The following is a 14,924-nucleotide window of genomic DNA, read 5'->3' as shown; positions in this document are numbered from 1 at the left end:
GAGAACAAGGCGATGTAGGATTTATGCAGGTAAGATCACAGCAACAGTTGCCTCAAGGCAACTGACACTGTAAGGAAAAGACCCTACAACATTAGGTAGAAACCCCAACAATCAGATGACTACTTTTAAACAAAGAGTTGGTGACAATGGGAAGGAAAAACTCCCTTTTAACAGGAAGAAACCGAGCACACAACCAGGTTCAGGGAGGGGCAGCCTTCTGCCATGGCCGGTTGGGGATGAAGTAGGCCAATGTTAGGCTGCCTGAAAGTCTGACTCAATAATGTTTTAAAAGCCTTCTTGTTGTTATTTTAATACAGTTTCTTCACAACTGACCTTCTTCTAACTTTTCCTCTAACCGTCCACTTTTCTCTTGCGCCCCCTCACAGGCTTCGTCAGCTACGACAATCCAGTGTCGGCACAGGCAGCCATCCAGGCCATGAACGGCTTCCAGATTGGCATGAAGCGGCTGAAGGTGCAGCTGAAGCGCTCCAAGAACGACAGCAAACCGTACTGATCTTAGCACTAGGGTCTATCTGCTCCCCATGTTAGCACTGCTAGGGTAAGTCCCCCCACAGAAAAAAACAACAAAAATGATGAAAATGAAAAAAAAAACAGCAAACCGAGCCACGACCTCTCTACACAGGGACTCGGGGGTGAGGGTTCAAGGGAGGGGATGTGGGAGGGAGGGGGAGACGACCTACAACCACCCTGAGGGAGACACACGCCTTGTTTTCTTTCTTTTTTTTTTCCTTCTTTTTTTTTCTTGCTTTTTTGGAGACTCTTATGTTCAAGTATTATTATTTATTACAGTTTTTTTTGACACACATGAACGCTTCCATTACCACCATTACTTTGTGCAATTTTTTCTTTCTTTTTTTTAATAATAATGGAAGAAAGTAGCTTTTTTTTCCGATTTTTTGCTTCGCAGGTATTTAAAACTTTTCTCGGTGATTATTTATACTTTTTTCAGGACAGACGTAAAGACAAAGGAGCCATGAAGATTTTTTTATTTCCTCTCTCTCATTATGAACCTGAGGCCTGGTGAATGGTTCATTATTACTTTTTTTTCTTTTTTTTTACTACTTTTTAAAAAAAAAATTTTGACGCGCACGCCGATATGCACATTCGACCTTTGACCTCCGCGGTGTTGGTTGCAGGCCGCCGCTGCTTCTCCAAAAACCCCTCTACGCCTGCTGGCAACCCGGGAGCAAAGGCTGCAAAACTTTTAGTGGCCTCTTTTACAGTATAGTCAGTGGTAACATCAACCTGCCGTACAGTTACAGTCTACCGCCGCAGGAAGGAAAACAAACACGCATACTCCAGCTTTTATTTATGTGAAAATTTAAAAAAAAGAAGAATTTTTTTATTTCTCAAAGGTAAAAATGAATAATTAGTAAACACATTTCTGGGTCAGATCACATTGGTCTTTGTTGTGAAAGAGATATTACAGCATGTAGAGCATTTTCAAAATAACATCCAGAATTTGATGAAGGCTATGACAATGCTATTACTACTACTAATAATAAAAGAGTTTATGGGTTAAGGGGGTAAACTGAAAATACTTGATGTTTGTTTGAAAGATTAAAAAAAATAATTCAAAGTACAGAAAGCCACAGGCCTGTAAATTTTATTTGTAAAAAAAGCAGTTCTATTTTTATACAGCATTTTTACTGCCTCAGATTTAAAAGAAAAAGGATTTTATTTATTGCCTATCGTTAAGTTATTGGACTCCTATAAAGTATACAGCATCATTATAAAGTAGACCCTTGTGGAGAAGTCTCGTGGAATTGGGTTCTCTGGTGTTTTTTTGGTGTTTTTTTTTAGTGCAGAAAACCACAGTCACCAAAACATTTCGCCGCCATTCGACGCCCCTCCCACCAGCACCACCACCACCACCACACTCCTCTCTGTGCTGTTCACCCACCCACCCATCTATCCATCCATCTCTCTCTCTTATTACCACTCTCTCCCTCTCTCCATCCATAGTGGGACTACTTCTTTCACTTGTCGAATTTCAACCTTTTTCCTTGCGTTTTTTTTTTAAATTTCATAATTTTTTTGTTTGTTTTGAGTGGTTTTTTTGTTTGTTTTGAGTGTTTTTTTGTTTGTTCGTAGCCCCTCCTTTACCTGCCGACTTTTACAAAGATCTGAAAGCAGAAAGGAACGAGTTAAAAGAACCTCCCCACCCGTTCCCCGTCTTAAAAAAAAAAAATTCTCCCAAATGAACATCCATCCGGGATCTGATGGATAGCGCTTTGGGTGCTCCTTTGTTTATTTCTTGTTGTTTTTTGTGTGTGCGCGTACGTACGAATGAGTGAACATGTGTTGTTGCTTGTTAGTATATAGACTTGAAACATCAATATCATTTTATATTACTAAAAAAACCCAAGAAAAAACAGATTTAAAGCTAAAATATTTGCAGATGAAATCAGTGAGTGGTGTTGCTGTTCTGCTGTTTTGCATTGTTGTTCGTTTGTTGTTGTTTGCTGTTTGTTGTTGTTGTTTCTCCTTTATTTAATTATTTTTCATTTTATTTTATTTTTTTACATAAAAAAAGAAATGCTGTAGTGGTGTGGTGCTCTGGCTCTCTGTGTGTAACTCTCTCCTCTCCCGTTTTTTCTTTCCCCCTTTTAGAACAACCCATCTCCATGCCTGTTAGCTCATCGTTTGCCTAGCATGTCTCCGTGGTGTCGAAAAAAACACAAAACTTTAAACAAAAACAAACAAACAAAAAATACCCACCAAAAAAAAAGTGCCATCGTCCTCCTCCTCCTCCCCCGTCATTGTTTTTTCTGATGTCTTTTCCGAGCTCACCTGATCATAACCTGGTTCTCCTCCTCCTCCGCCACCGCCGTCTACTGACCTTTTTTGAACTTTTAGCTTTTTTGGACTTTTTTTTTTGTTTGCTTTTTGGTCTTTTTATGTTTTTTTGTTGTTTTGTTTTTGGTTGTTGTTTTTTTTTTTGTTTTTTTGCATGTGACCTCATTTGGATCTGTTTTCCGGGAGGGTTTCAGGGAGGGAGGGAGGCGATAAGGGAGGTGTGGGTAAATGAATCAATGTGAACAACAACAAGCTGCATTCGTATGAAAAACAACAAAAAAAAAAGACTGAGATTTTTATGGATAAAAAATGTTCCTTTTTTTCTTTTTGAGAAAAAACAACAACCTGTGGCAAAGTGATTTCCATACAGTGTCTTTTTCTTTTGTTTCTTCTTCTTTTCTTCTTTATTGTTGTTATTATTATGTCAGTTCCTTTTCCTTCCTTCTTCATTTAAAGTAAACTTGAAAGTTCACAACAGGAATTGGCGCGTCTTCTTGCTTCTGGTGCCGATGGAGAGGAGAAAAAAAAAACACACAAAAAACACACACAAAAAAAGCCACAAGAGCGCGGGCCAGAAGCAGTCGGCGTCAGTTTCTCTGAGAAATAAGACTACTTCCAAACAGTTTTGAATAAAAACTGTCTGATCAATATTAGACTCTCTCAGAGCTCTCTAATGGTTTTTACATTTTTCAGGCAGTGTAAAGTTTTTTGATAAGGCCATTTTAAGTGGCTCTGTTTCTCATTCAAAGTCTATATATAGAACCACTTTTTTCTAGAGTAGTTTAAAGGTAAAAATAAAAAAACGACATTTGCCCTGTTTGGGGGGGAGAAATGCTACCTACTTGTGTCACCTTTTGCTGAACTGACTCACAGATAGACAATCCGTGGTTTAAATGCACATGATGAAATGACCTATATTTTCTACTGTTTAAATGTATAGAGGAAAAAAAATACTACGATACCTGTAACCCGCGTTAACGTCGGTGCTTCTCGTGAGTTTAGTTGTGGTTTCATCACAAGTCTAACGGTCTTAAATGTCTCATGTTTTTCAAGAGAAGACTAAAAAAAATCAGTTTACTTGAACAATAGACAAAGCCTTTCATATTACTATAACAGTTACTTTGTTTTTTATTATAATTTTCTTCTTCTTTTTTTTAAGGAGTCCCTATTTGCTAAATTTCCTGTTGGTTAATTACCTATATGAAATTCCTAAAAATATATATAAATATAAATATATCTATATATATATATATATATATAAAATGTCAGCTTGTGAAGCATCAATGTCATTATTATTTTATTTCTCTCGTGGGAAACAATATTTAGATGTGTTTTTGTTGTTCAGCAAAATGTCTTATAAAGGAAAAAAAGACAAAATCAGTGGAGTTCAGTGCCAAATTCTGAAAGGTACTTCCTGCCTAGCGCGTCAGTGTATTTCTTGTGAAATTATTTGATAACATGGGTATTTTATTATAAGTGTTTTGTATGGATCCCTCATATTTAAAAATATAGATTTAAAAAAAAAGTTTGTTAACTTGCTATTCTGTGGTCTTGTTGCCTGAAAATGTCATGTTTGCTTTTTTCTTTGTAAAGATGTAACAAAAAAAAAAACAAAAAAAGAAAAAAAGTGCCCATGTGTCATATATATATCTATACACACACAAACATTCATACACACACGGACATGCGCACACACACTCTCGTGCAGACCTCACAGTTTACTTTGTTATTGTGCATGAGAGCCCCTGAGTGTGAAAGCCTCTACAGCAACCGCTACCGCCCGCCAGCGTGCACAAACACACACACACACACACTTTAAAAACACACACACGAGTCACGCACTGATATTTTTAGCCATTGTACAGCAGTTTTACTCATCAAAGCCTTACCACAAATCTTTGCACTCCTGTTCTATCTCTCTCTATCAGTATCTCGCACACAAACACAGACGTCAGGCTTCAGCGTGGATTGTTTTGATTGTTTTCCCGCGCTCCGTCCCGCTCCTCAGCTCCCCCCAAAAATGATAAATAAATAAATAAAAATGGAGGTGAGAGTCATACACAAAGCCTTATTTCTCAAGAACCCTCTTTTATCCCTTTTGTTGAGTTCAGAACGTCTCAGAGTTTGCGCCGTTTGTCTCAGACGGCGAGGATCATTACTTTTTGTGTATCACCTCAGACGAGCGTGCTCGCTTTCATGATGTAAGCACAGGGCAAGACTCGCTTGTTCACAAACGAGCTTCGATCTTTTGAGGAAAAAGCACACACTTGTGTCGGCTGGTCAGAGGAGTGAGGCGGGACGGGTCCGGAGCAAGTTTTGAGCCCATTTGATTTCCCCGTCGCCGAACTTGATCCTTCTGACGTTTCCTCCTCTTCTTTTTTATATAAGCGGTCATGAGACTTCTCCATGTGCGAGTCTTGTGGTGTAAACGGGCCAAAATCATTATTAGATGCCAAAGTGTGTTATTGACATTCATCATAGTCGAGCCGTTTACATGGCACAGTGTTGTCAGTCGATTCAACTGCCCCCCGTCCCCCCTCCCTGAAAGCCTAGTTTACGGTCTGCAAAAAAAAAACTACAAAAAATTTAAAAAACACAAAAAAAAACTAAAGATGGCAGCATTATTTTCTACAGAAGCTCACCAGTCGCCTTAACCAGGGAGCGTTGTACCAGTATTACAGGAGATGTTGTCAGTCAGTGATGTGTGCCAAGTCTAGGTTCACTTTCGTGTGCCGTTAACCTCTCACTCGTCTGGGTTTTCACTCTTCTGCCATTTCGTCCGATCGGCCACAGCGGGAAGGCTGAAATGGCTCCTCGCAGCAGTTGAAGGCGATTCAGAGAGAACGAGAGAGATGGAGGCATCTGTTTGAAGGATGCCCCTCTCCGTCTGGTTGTTGTCTCCCAGGCTAACCGGGGTTATTAGAAACAGGGCTAGTGGAGAGACGTCTTATTGGAATAGCGACGGGGGAAATAAAGCGCTTGTTGGTTGGAAAGGGAAGGGTCACGTCCAGGGGTCCCGCACGCAGGCGGAAACAACAGCCAGAGCCGAGATGAAGGCAATACAGCTTTCATTATCCGCTCTCCGAGACCAAACGCGATGCCAAACTTTATGCGATTTTACGAAGGGAGGCGAGCAGACTTCTTTTTTTCCTAAATGCAGTACACACACACACGAGGCGTGCCACAAACAGCCATAGCTACCTGTACGAAAGCCGGACAGTCCCCAGATCATGGACCAGGTTTCGTGTAGTCGCGCCTTTTTTCAGCTCGTTCCAGCGCTGTCCTTTCCACATTCTGAGCGTCCCAAAAAAGCAAAGACAAATTGCCAAATCTCACCGACTTGCACAGAAGCCCCACGTCGCACAGTCTCAGTGTGAAGCATCTCGTCTTTTTGTCCATGTCGAAGCACAACAGGGCCGTAGAAACGGAGTTTCTGTCGAGCGGCTCGCCTCAGGGGCTGTCATCGCCGATGCTCGTTGTAATCTTTCTATCTTGTCACTGTTCACTTCTCTGTTCTCCTTCTTTCTTAATTATCTTAAGTGCTATTTATCAAACAATGAAATCTGAAAGGAAAAAAAAATTGAACTTGTCGTTATTTTGCATTATGGCTTATGTCAAGTTTTTTGAGGAAAAATGTTTTGTGTGTTCTCTCTTCCTGTGGCGTAAAAAAAGAGCTTGTTGTCTGTAGAGATAATCTGATTTTCTTTTCTTTTTTGGGGGGTTGTTGTTGCTGTTTGCTGTTGTTGATTTGTTTCTTTTTAATTCTCAAAAAGGTTTTCAAGTAGTTTTCAAAGTTATTGTCACGAGAGAAGCCAAAGTCAATGCATTTCAGTGGATTCTGTAAGCGTGATGTATGTTTGTTTGACAACTCTTCGAAAATCTGTCACTGGATGGGATTTAAAAAGTACAAAAAATGCAGGCTTTCCTATTTCTACAACTGATTGTACTTATGCATTTTGTACCAGTGGAATTTTTTATACTGGAGATTAAAGGATACAACAAAAAAAATCTTAGAAAAAAAAAACAAAAAAACGCTGTCTGGCCTGGTGGTGTGGCCTGACCCTGACTGGTCCCCGAGTATGATTTCTAGCTGGCATCGAGAAAGTTGGCTTTTGATATAAGATTTTCTAGGAGATCTTTGGCTTTATTTCTTTCACTTCTTTTTCCTCACTCGAGTGTTGTTCTTTCTTTCTACCTTTCTTTCTTACTTTTTTTTCCCTTTTTGTCCGAAAAACAGAGCGTAGGTGAGTGTCAGATCTTTCATTTTTTGCTTTATAAATAGTTCTTAGCAAGTTTGTCTATACAACAGCGGTAAGTTTCATTTGACTTCTGTATTGTGCCGTCTACACGATAAGACAATTATAGAAAAAGAAGGAATAGAAATATTTAGTCACCTTCAGTGGATTAATGTATTAGTTTAATAAAGAGATCAACTAATTAGAAGATTTTTGCTTTTAGCTGTTTAGATTTTTCCGGTTTCTCTGTCCTTCTCTGTGAACTAACTGTGTAGCTGAAGCAGTCAGAATTATTTTTGTAAACGTATGTTCTTGTGTGATGCAGTTTTTTGCTTCTGTCTCCTATATTAAACCATTTTTCCTAATACTTGTCTCTCTCTGTGTTGTTATGTTCCAGTGGCTGTCTGATGTTGTACTGTTTCACAACCTCTCTCCCTGCCATTCGCTCGTTTTCTCTCTCTTTCTCTTCTTCGTCATAGTCTCTCTTTCTCCCTCGCATTCTACCTTTCCCCTCTCATGTTCGTGTTTATTTATTTATTTTAATTCATTTATTTATTTTGGTTATTGTTTTGTTTTTATCACATAGTAAAGTTGACTTCATCCGCAATGACAACTCACTATGCTGTTCTCACGAAACATAGTAAATATACATCGAGGTGTTTGTATGTATATTACTGTGTAGCCCAAGTCGTCGCGCGACAGTCAACAAGTGTTCCCCAACCCAAAAAATGGCAACGCGGGATCCTGCAAATCCAAATTTGACAAGGAACAACTAAAAGCTTGTTAGTTGGGTCTAGAAATCCCTTAGCTTGAAAGAATGGTTTGACATTTTGGGGGAAAATACACTCGTGCGCTTTCTTGGTGAAAGGTTAGGCCTGCTCTCCTTTAGGTCTTTGAGAAATATATATCTCTAGATCCTTGGAGTTGCAGGGACTTGGTGACCTTTAGGTTGTTTTCTTTTCCCAGTGTCAGGTGGAAACCATAAAAAGTTTTTCTTAAACTGAGTACATACTATTACTCTGTTTTATGTGCACAAGTAAGACTACAAGTTCCTAGTGGTTAGCACCACCTTTTTCAACTGGCAACAAGTCCTTCCACATCTTGACAGGCAGTGCTTGTTTGCTTCAGGTCATTGAATGTTGTGTGCCAGGTGAGCTTTGGCCATCACCCTGTTATACACTTCTCAGTGGTAGATGACAGACTGGTTACCCAACTGAAGGAATAATGGCAACATTAATGTGAGCTAGTTAGCTGCAATGGCAGATTTGGATTGGTGTGGTGTTACATGGATTTAAATTATTGCCATCACTGTAGAAGACTTAGGATTATGTGTGGTCAGGGTTTCCGTCTATTTGGAGTCATAGATAGTATAAAAGATGAAAGTGACGCCAACGCAAAAGTTGCTTTACACTCGAGTTCCACCTAATGGCCAGATGTTGGGCGATACCTGCAGTTGCAAATGGCCAAAGTAGGGTAAAACAGTTGGCACCACAACAAAACACCTTTAGCTAGGTTCAAATTTTACATGATTACTTTAGTCTTTGTTTAGTTAGCCGTTAGAAAGCTAGCTGAGGCGCTTGGTGAAATTGTGTTAAAATGCTTTAAATATAGGTTGGATTATAGGTTAGAAACTGCAACTGGAGTTTTTTGTGAGCAGAATTGTCAATGAGGATTTTGTTATCTCCTCCAGTGTAGACAGGATTTAACTGTCTTTATTCAAATAAACATTAAACAGCAACTGAAATAAAGTTCCTACACTTGGCTAGCTTATAGCTCCCTATTTATAGCCATTTGTTCTTTTACACATTGCTTTTTGCACAGATTAAAGATTAAGGGTGTTAGTGAGTTTTATAAACATTGATGATGAGTGACTTTTATTTCACATATAGGCGCAGCTGTTACCATTCCTTAAGCTAACTTAGCTGCTAGTTATAGCCTCTTTTGTACTAATGTCACCTCATTTAGTTCATGCCAAGAAAGCAGATGAGTGCATTTCCCTAAATGTTGAATTATACTGTATATTGCTAAATTATTTGCATTCAGAAGCCATCTTTTACTAACTTTAGTCCCACTGAGGACTGTGACATTTGATATTTTTACCAACTTTTGAGATAAACCCTGAATTGGCCTTGAGTAAGAAGGTTGGCTCTGATCGGGGAAAGGCTAACTGTGAACGTTCCCTCATCAGGGATCGGCCTACGCAGTCCTCCTTCCTGTGCTGTCCGCTGTCCTGGGCGAGCCCTGTCCACTGTATGTCCACTCTTTGTCCAATCCACTCCCGTACTGTCTCACCGTCACAACTGCATCCCCAGTAGAGAGGAAAGAGAAGTCAAAGGTCAAAGTTTTCACCTTTCACTCACAGATATCAATCAGGGGTTTTTGACATGTGCTTGAATTGCAACAACAACAACAAAAGTGGTACTTCTGCTGCGATCATCAAAGGTTACCTCAGAGGAATGACAATAACTGAAGTCTTCAGAAATGGGAAGATCTGGAAAACACTCGCTCCTTTTAAACGCGTAAATGCGTATTTTTAAAATGGGTCTAATAACTCAGACAAACTGCAGATCCCCTCACATCAGTGGCTCTTTAAACCAAAGCTGCGACAAACAAAGCTCAGATTTCTTCTTTTTTAGAACTACATATCACAAATATTCACATAGCTGTATATTATGTGCTCTCTGGCACATTATGGCGTCTTATCCTTTTCATCACTGCACCAGTCCACCTAGTCTGTTATTAAATATTGATTGTGAGGTTCAGGCAAGGCATACAATAAACTACCTTCAGCCTGTGGATCCTACCCATGGATAGATAATATTACACCGCCATTATTCTCAATGTGTGGCCTGGAATTCAACAAAATATCTGCAGCTCTGAGGGTTTTTTTGTTTTGTTTTTTCAATTAGTTGTTGGGTTTTATCCTATTTGTATAGAATCCTTTTTAAAACATGAGCCGAGATGGGAATGTTTAAGCCTTCGAACCATCAAAATTTGAACAATGCTCAGAAAGACATGCAGAACATTTTAAAGGATTTGCGTGCGTCCTGTGTGAAAGGTGACCATCACATCAGCTGTCACCCAACATGCTCCCAGATTCAAGGTAAGAGTTCAGTCAAACACAATAATCAAGTCAAACAGAGATTTGATCAGAGTGGATGTTCGAATTTCAACTTTTCTACTTTGTTTCCTTTTGAGTATTTTTAACACTGGACGATTTCAAGAATTCAGCACTTTCCTTTCTTCTCAAATTTAAAAAGTACTTTGAACATCATTTTAGCGGTGCAACAACACAGTTTGATTTATAAAAGATTTGCAAACACTCCAATGAACAATATATTACAAAGCCAAATGTGCAGTGGAGAAAGGAAACGAATAGTTCCAGTGATAACAGACACTGTTATTTAACTAAAAAACATCATTTTTCTACAGTTGTATCCAGGTGACCTTAAGAGACACCACAAAGGTGTCCTCTAAAACACACCCATCACAAAGCCTCTCAGCCACATTGAATGAATAACACATGAATAAATCCCACAATCAATACCAGACTATTAATAGCGAGTAGACAGCAGTGATACTGGATCAATACACCAAACACAAAGACACTGCGAATGAAAATAGAGGAGTCACGCTAAATGCAATGTTGGAACACCGGTGATGGTTTTGGAGTGTGACCAAGCCACTGCGAGTAAATTCATGTCGTATTTTGAATGATACGAGTGGAATGTACTACATTAAAGCATTGTGCAGCTGATAATCAGCCCATTTGTTACTACTGAATCACACAGCTTGTGTATTATTCAGTCTCTGACAAGAAGCGAGACATGCCAAGGGGGCTGACACACAAGCGCACACACTCTCAATCCGTCACATTCCCAGTGGAAACGTAGAGAATTCCTTCCTGCGAGGAGCGAGATGGGATGCTCTGTGCTCGCCGTCGCCACTGAGAAGCAGAGGAGAGAAAGCAGGAAATTGGTCGGGTCATAGAGAGAGGATGAGCGGAAGAGAAGTGTTTGATTTGAGCTAATTGAAATTAACAGCCAGCAGTGGCTGATGCTCCGCCAGAGACAGCAGACAGGAAGCCAGATTATTCCCAATGGGGTTGCTTTATAGAGGGGTCAAAGGTCAAGGAAGATTTGCTGCACATGTTTAGAGTTCCAACACTTGTCACAGGTAATGTAGTTCAAGGAAAGGAGCGTTTTTCTCCTGGTTACAACATTTTCCCACTATAGATACCAGGTATAAAGTTGCTATATATGGTGTATAAACCATTCACAGAAACAGGTACGATCCCACAAAGTTGGAGAGACTCTTGAAGTAACAGAGGATCACCTATGAGGAGGACGAACACTCTTTTAACAGCAAAAGACCTCCAGCAGACCCGGGCTCAGGAGGTGGCTGCATCCTGCGTCATATTTTTCATTCTGTACCTCCTTGATTCCTTTCCTCCTCTCCTGTCTTCCTAGGGTGGAGACATAAGGAGAGAGGACTCGTGAAGGTCTAAATACTCTCAAACTCCCACTGGCTGGATTGACAATTTAAGTTTAGTAGTTGGTACTGGTAGTAACCCACCCAGTGACATCATATTTCAGTTCATGTAATGGATACTGTGCTTACAAGGCCTCAAATATATATATATATATTAATCTAGAAGAGTTAAAAAAAAACATTATTTTACATGTTTAGCTCCGTTTATTTCTATTCACTGACCACTATGGAAACACAGAAGAGAAAGATGTGAAAATCCTGCTTTGTGTCATTTAAAAATGAAATATTCATCAGCTTTCACAAAGAAGATCAATTGAATTGGACTGTGTGCTTATTAACAACCGTTTTTAAACTGTAATGTAATACAAAATGGCAAGAATAAATATACAAACAGTACAGGAACTTTATCAGTGCCAAACACTAACACCAAAATGAGGCAACTTTAAGAATACAAAGAACGATTTAAAAAGGTAATTACTGTGTTATTCTTGAGAGGGACCGCATTTTAAGAAGGAAAAATATGCACATTTTACTAAATACTTGCAAATTCTGTAAATTAACAGCAAATAATAATAATATGATCAAATGACTTTAGTTATTGTGCAGAACTTTAGGTTAAAAAAACAGCATGAAGAAAGAGCTCCTCTATCGGAGTATATTTACTGTAAGTGCATCAGTTTTGTACTGAGCTGATTACATTATGATTTACATCTATTCAGCTTTTAAAGAACAAAACCGTTCGTTTCCCCACTTTTCAAGCTTCACTTTGAATCCGGCGTGCCACGGTGAAGAAAACAAAAAAGACACAACTGAGACTGAAACTCCAAATAAAGGCTCTCTTTGGTATGCAGGTAATTAAATTATAGTCTTGATCAAAGGAAGGCCTGGGAGAGCTTTTTATTTTTATTTTTTTCATATTCACCTCCTATTTCTTATGCATTCCTTTGAAGAACTGAAGTGAGTCATTCCCCTTTGTTAGACAAAATATTCACCGAATTGTTATGCTTATGCAACGCTTAAGCTTGTTGGCAGAACACGGAAGAACCGGAGCAATATGCGTGTAAAAAGCAGCTACTAAAAGGAGTTTGTGCATGTGGCTCCCGTCAGCAGAGTCAGCTGATGCAATGCTGCCATCTTGTGTTTTGAAAAAGGAAGGAAAGCCGTGATAAAAGGAAGTCCACAAAACCAGCAGTCACAGAGGCGATGCTCTGCTGATACCACACAAAAGAGCGCATCGCCTCAGTATCAGAGGATAATGCCTGTGTGTGTTTGGTTTAAATGGGAAGCTCTTTGATGAGATTAGCACAATATACCATGCCCTTCATTAGGCCACTTATTCCTCACTGATATTTGAGTGCCCCGGATCTCAAATCAGTGTTTGATCTCTGCCAAAGGCTGTGTTTGTGTATTGGTACTTATCTCCCACAGCACCCTTTAGGCCTTTGAAGTAACAGTAACACTCCTGTGCACTTCAGTCACTACCTGTCAATACACACCATAGCTGAAAAGGTGGAGAACAATGATTAAAAATTCAGATTTATTGTTATTTTAAGCTGACAGCAGCATATGCACAGAATAAGCCCTGTTTGATGAAACGAGTGTCTGTCCCATAGCTGGAAACATGGAGCCAGCTTTTGAATGATTCTGCTTGTAATACTATTCATTAAGGGTGGTGTTACCCAGCTGGCATGAAACATAATGGTCTCTCTTATCAGTTCAAACCTTTAGTTATGTTATTTATATAGCAGTAGTTCACAGCAACAGTCATTTCAAGATGCTTTATATTTTCTGATTGACTGATCCTCTGTGAAGATCACTTAGTGAAAGTGGGAAGAAAGAACTCACTTTTAACAGGAAACTGAACAGAAAGTGTCACTTTGTGTTTACATTATTGTCTAGAGTGACAAAGCTAACATAAAAGCAACCCTAATGTGAGTACTTATAGGAACATCATGTGCAGCCATGGGTGACCACGTCGCCCACTCAAAGACTGTATGTAAAAGATGGACATCAACTACCTTACCTGTTCTGGAATATGCATTTTAAGTAGGAATCCCTAAAATGATGGCTCGCGGGGGTTTAAGTGTTAATCTACAACAGCTTCCTTACTCACTGTCAATAATCAGTGATTGAGAGATTATTGGTGGAAAACTCTTAATTAATAGCCTAATAGTTTTAAAATGGTGTGTTATAAATGCTGACAATGACTAATGTGACACCAACAGAGTGCTAATATGCGTGTGATAAAGCATGCAATTAATGGTGATGGATCACTGTAGTTCTTAAAACTACTTAAACTAAAGGAACCTCACGTGCTCTCTCCCTCATCCACCACACAGCGAAGCAATGCAGAGCAACAATGAAGAGGCTGAAAGAGAATTATATGAAAACAAAAGACAACAACAAGAGGTGCTGTTTTCTTACCAGCTGCTGGCCTGCTACTTTATTACTTTAGAGTTCCTATCAGTGAGCAAACATAAAAAAAACTATTTGTAGAACACATTTCATTCCAGGTGGAAGCACAATATCCTGCACAATGCAGTCGCAAGATACGTAATCTTTCGACTCAGACAACTGAGCAAGTGAATTCAAAAAACTCATTTAAAAGATAGATAGGGGAGGTTGGGCATGTCCTTCCCCGGCAGGTACGTACGCCCAGGTGATCTCCAGCACGCCTGTATGGGCTGCTATTCCACCCGCTTCACCCATTTTTCCCCATGTTTTGTGTAGGATGGACTTCCACGGCTGCCAAGAAATACAGACTTACTGTACAAATCCTCTTATGTTACACAACGTTAATACACACATGGCATGAAGTGACACACAATGGAAGAAAGGGATGAATGGGAATGAAACTCACATGTGGGCCACCATCCTTCACCCCAGGCCCATAAAGGATAACATTTTGTGCATGTAAACGTTCCTGAGGCGCTGGAACACTTGGAGAGGAGGCTCGATTAAACGAAATATCCTCAGCAACTCTTTGGGCATGTTTTTATAGCTTTTATGCTTTGAGCACATGTAACATGCCAACCTGTTTCCAGCACGTTTGATCCCTCAGCTTACTTTAAGTGGACTCCTGATGAAGAAGTGTTTTGTTGTGTTTGCGTTGGGCACTCGAAGGTGGAACTGATGTAGAATTCGCTGCAGACAGCCGTGACACAATCAGCGGCTTAATAGGCCGTGAAATCAACACTCGCGGCAGGGCCAAGCCCGAATCGAGTCCCCCGCGTTGCCCCTTTAACATGGTCATGTGACACGTTAGGATAGCAAATAGGCAGGCGGCACAGGTCTGCAGGACCATCAAACCTGGCTGTGACGCTGTTTCCTGTCACTGAGCCCAGAACAGACCGAGGCGTATCGATTGATCGGACCACA

General features: G+C 39.9%; 1 protein-coding gene across 30 annotated transcripts in view; it reads left to right on the top strand.

Moving 5' to 3' along the window:
• The window catches only part of celf2 (cugbp, Elav-like family member 2), a 239,279-nt gene extending 231,857 nt beyond the window's left edge, over positions 1-7,422 (top strand). For 29 of the 30 annotated variants that reach the window (XM_024805832.2, XM_012924340.5, XM_014410987.4 and 26 more), the window contains one exon: positions 387-7,422. In XM_024805832.2, the coding sequence (XP_024661600.1) occupies positions 387-514 (128 nt within the window). In that variant the 3' untranslated portion in view covers positions 515-7,422. The remainder of the gene's footprint in view (positions 1-386) is intronic. The other variant, XM_012924339.5, reaches the window with a different exon arrangement.
• Positions 7,423-14,924: the final 7,502 nt, after the last annotated feature.

Source organism: Maylandia zebra, linkage group LG17 (assembly GCF_041146795.1).
Source record: "Maylandia zebra isolate NMK-2024a linkage group LG17, Mzebra_GT3a, whole genome shotgun sequence".
Taxonomy (NCBI): domain Eukaryota; kingdom Metazoa; phylum Chordata; class Actinopteri; order Cichliformes; family Cichlidae; genus Maylandia; species Maylandia zebra.
Note: the sequence above shows the minus strand (reverse complement) of the source record. Positions and strands in the feature narration are given on the sequence as shown.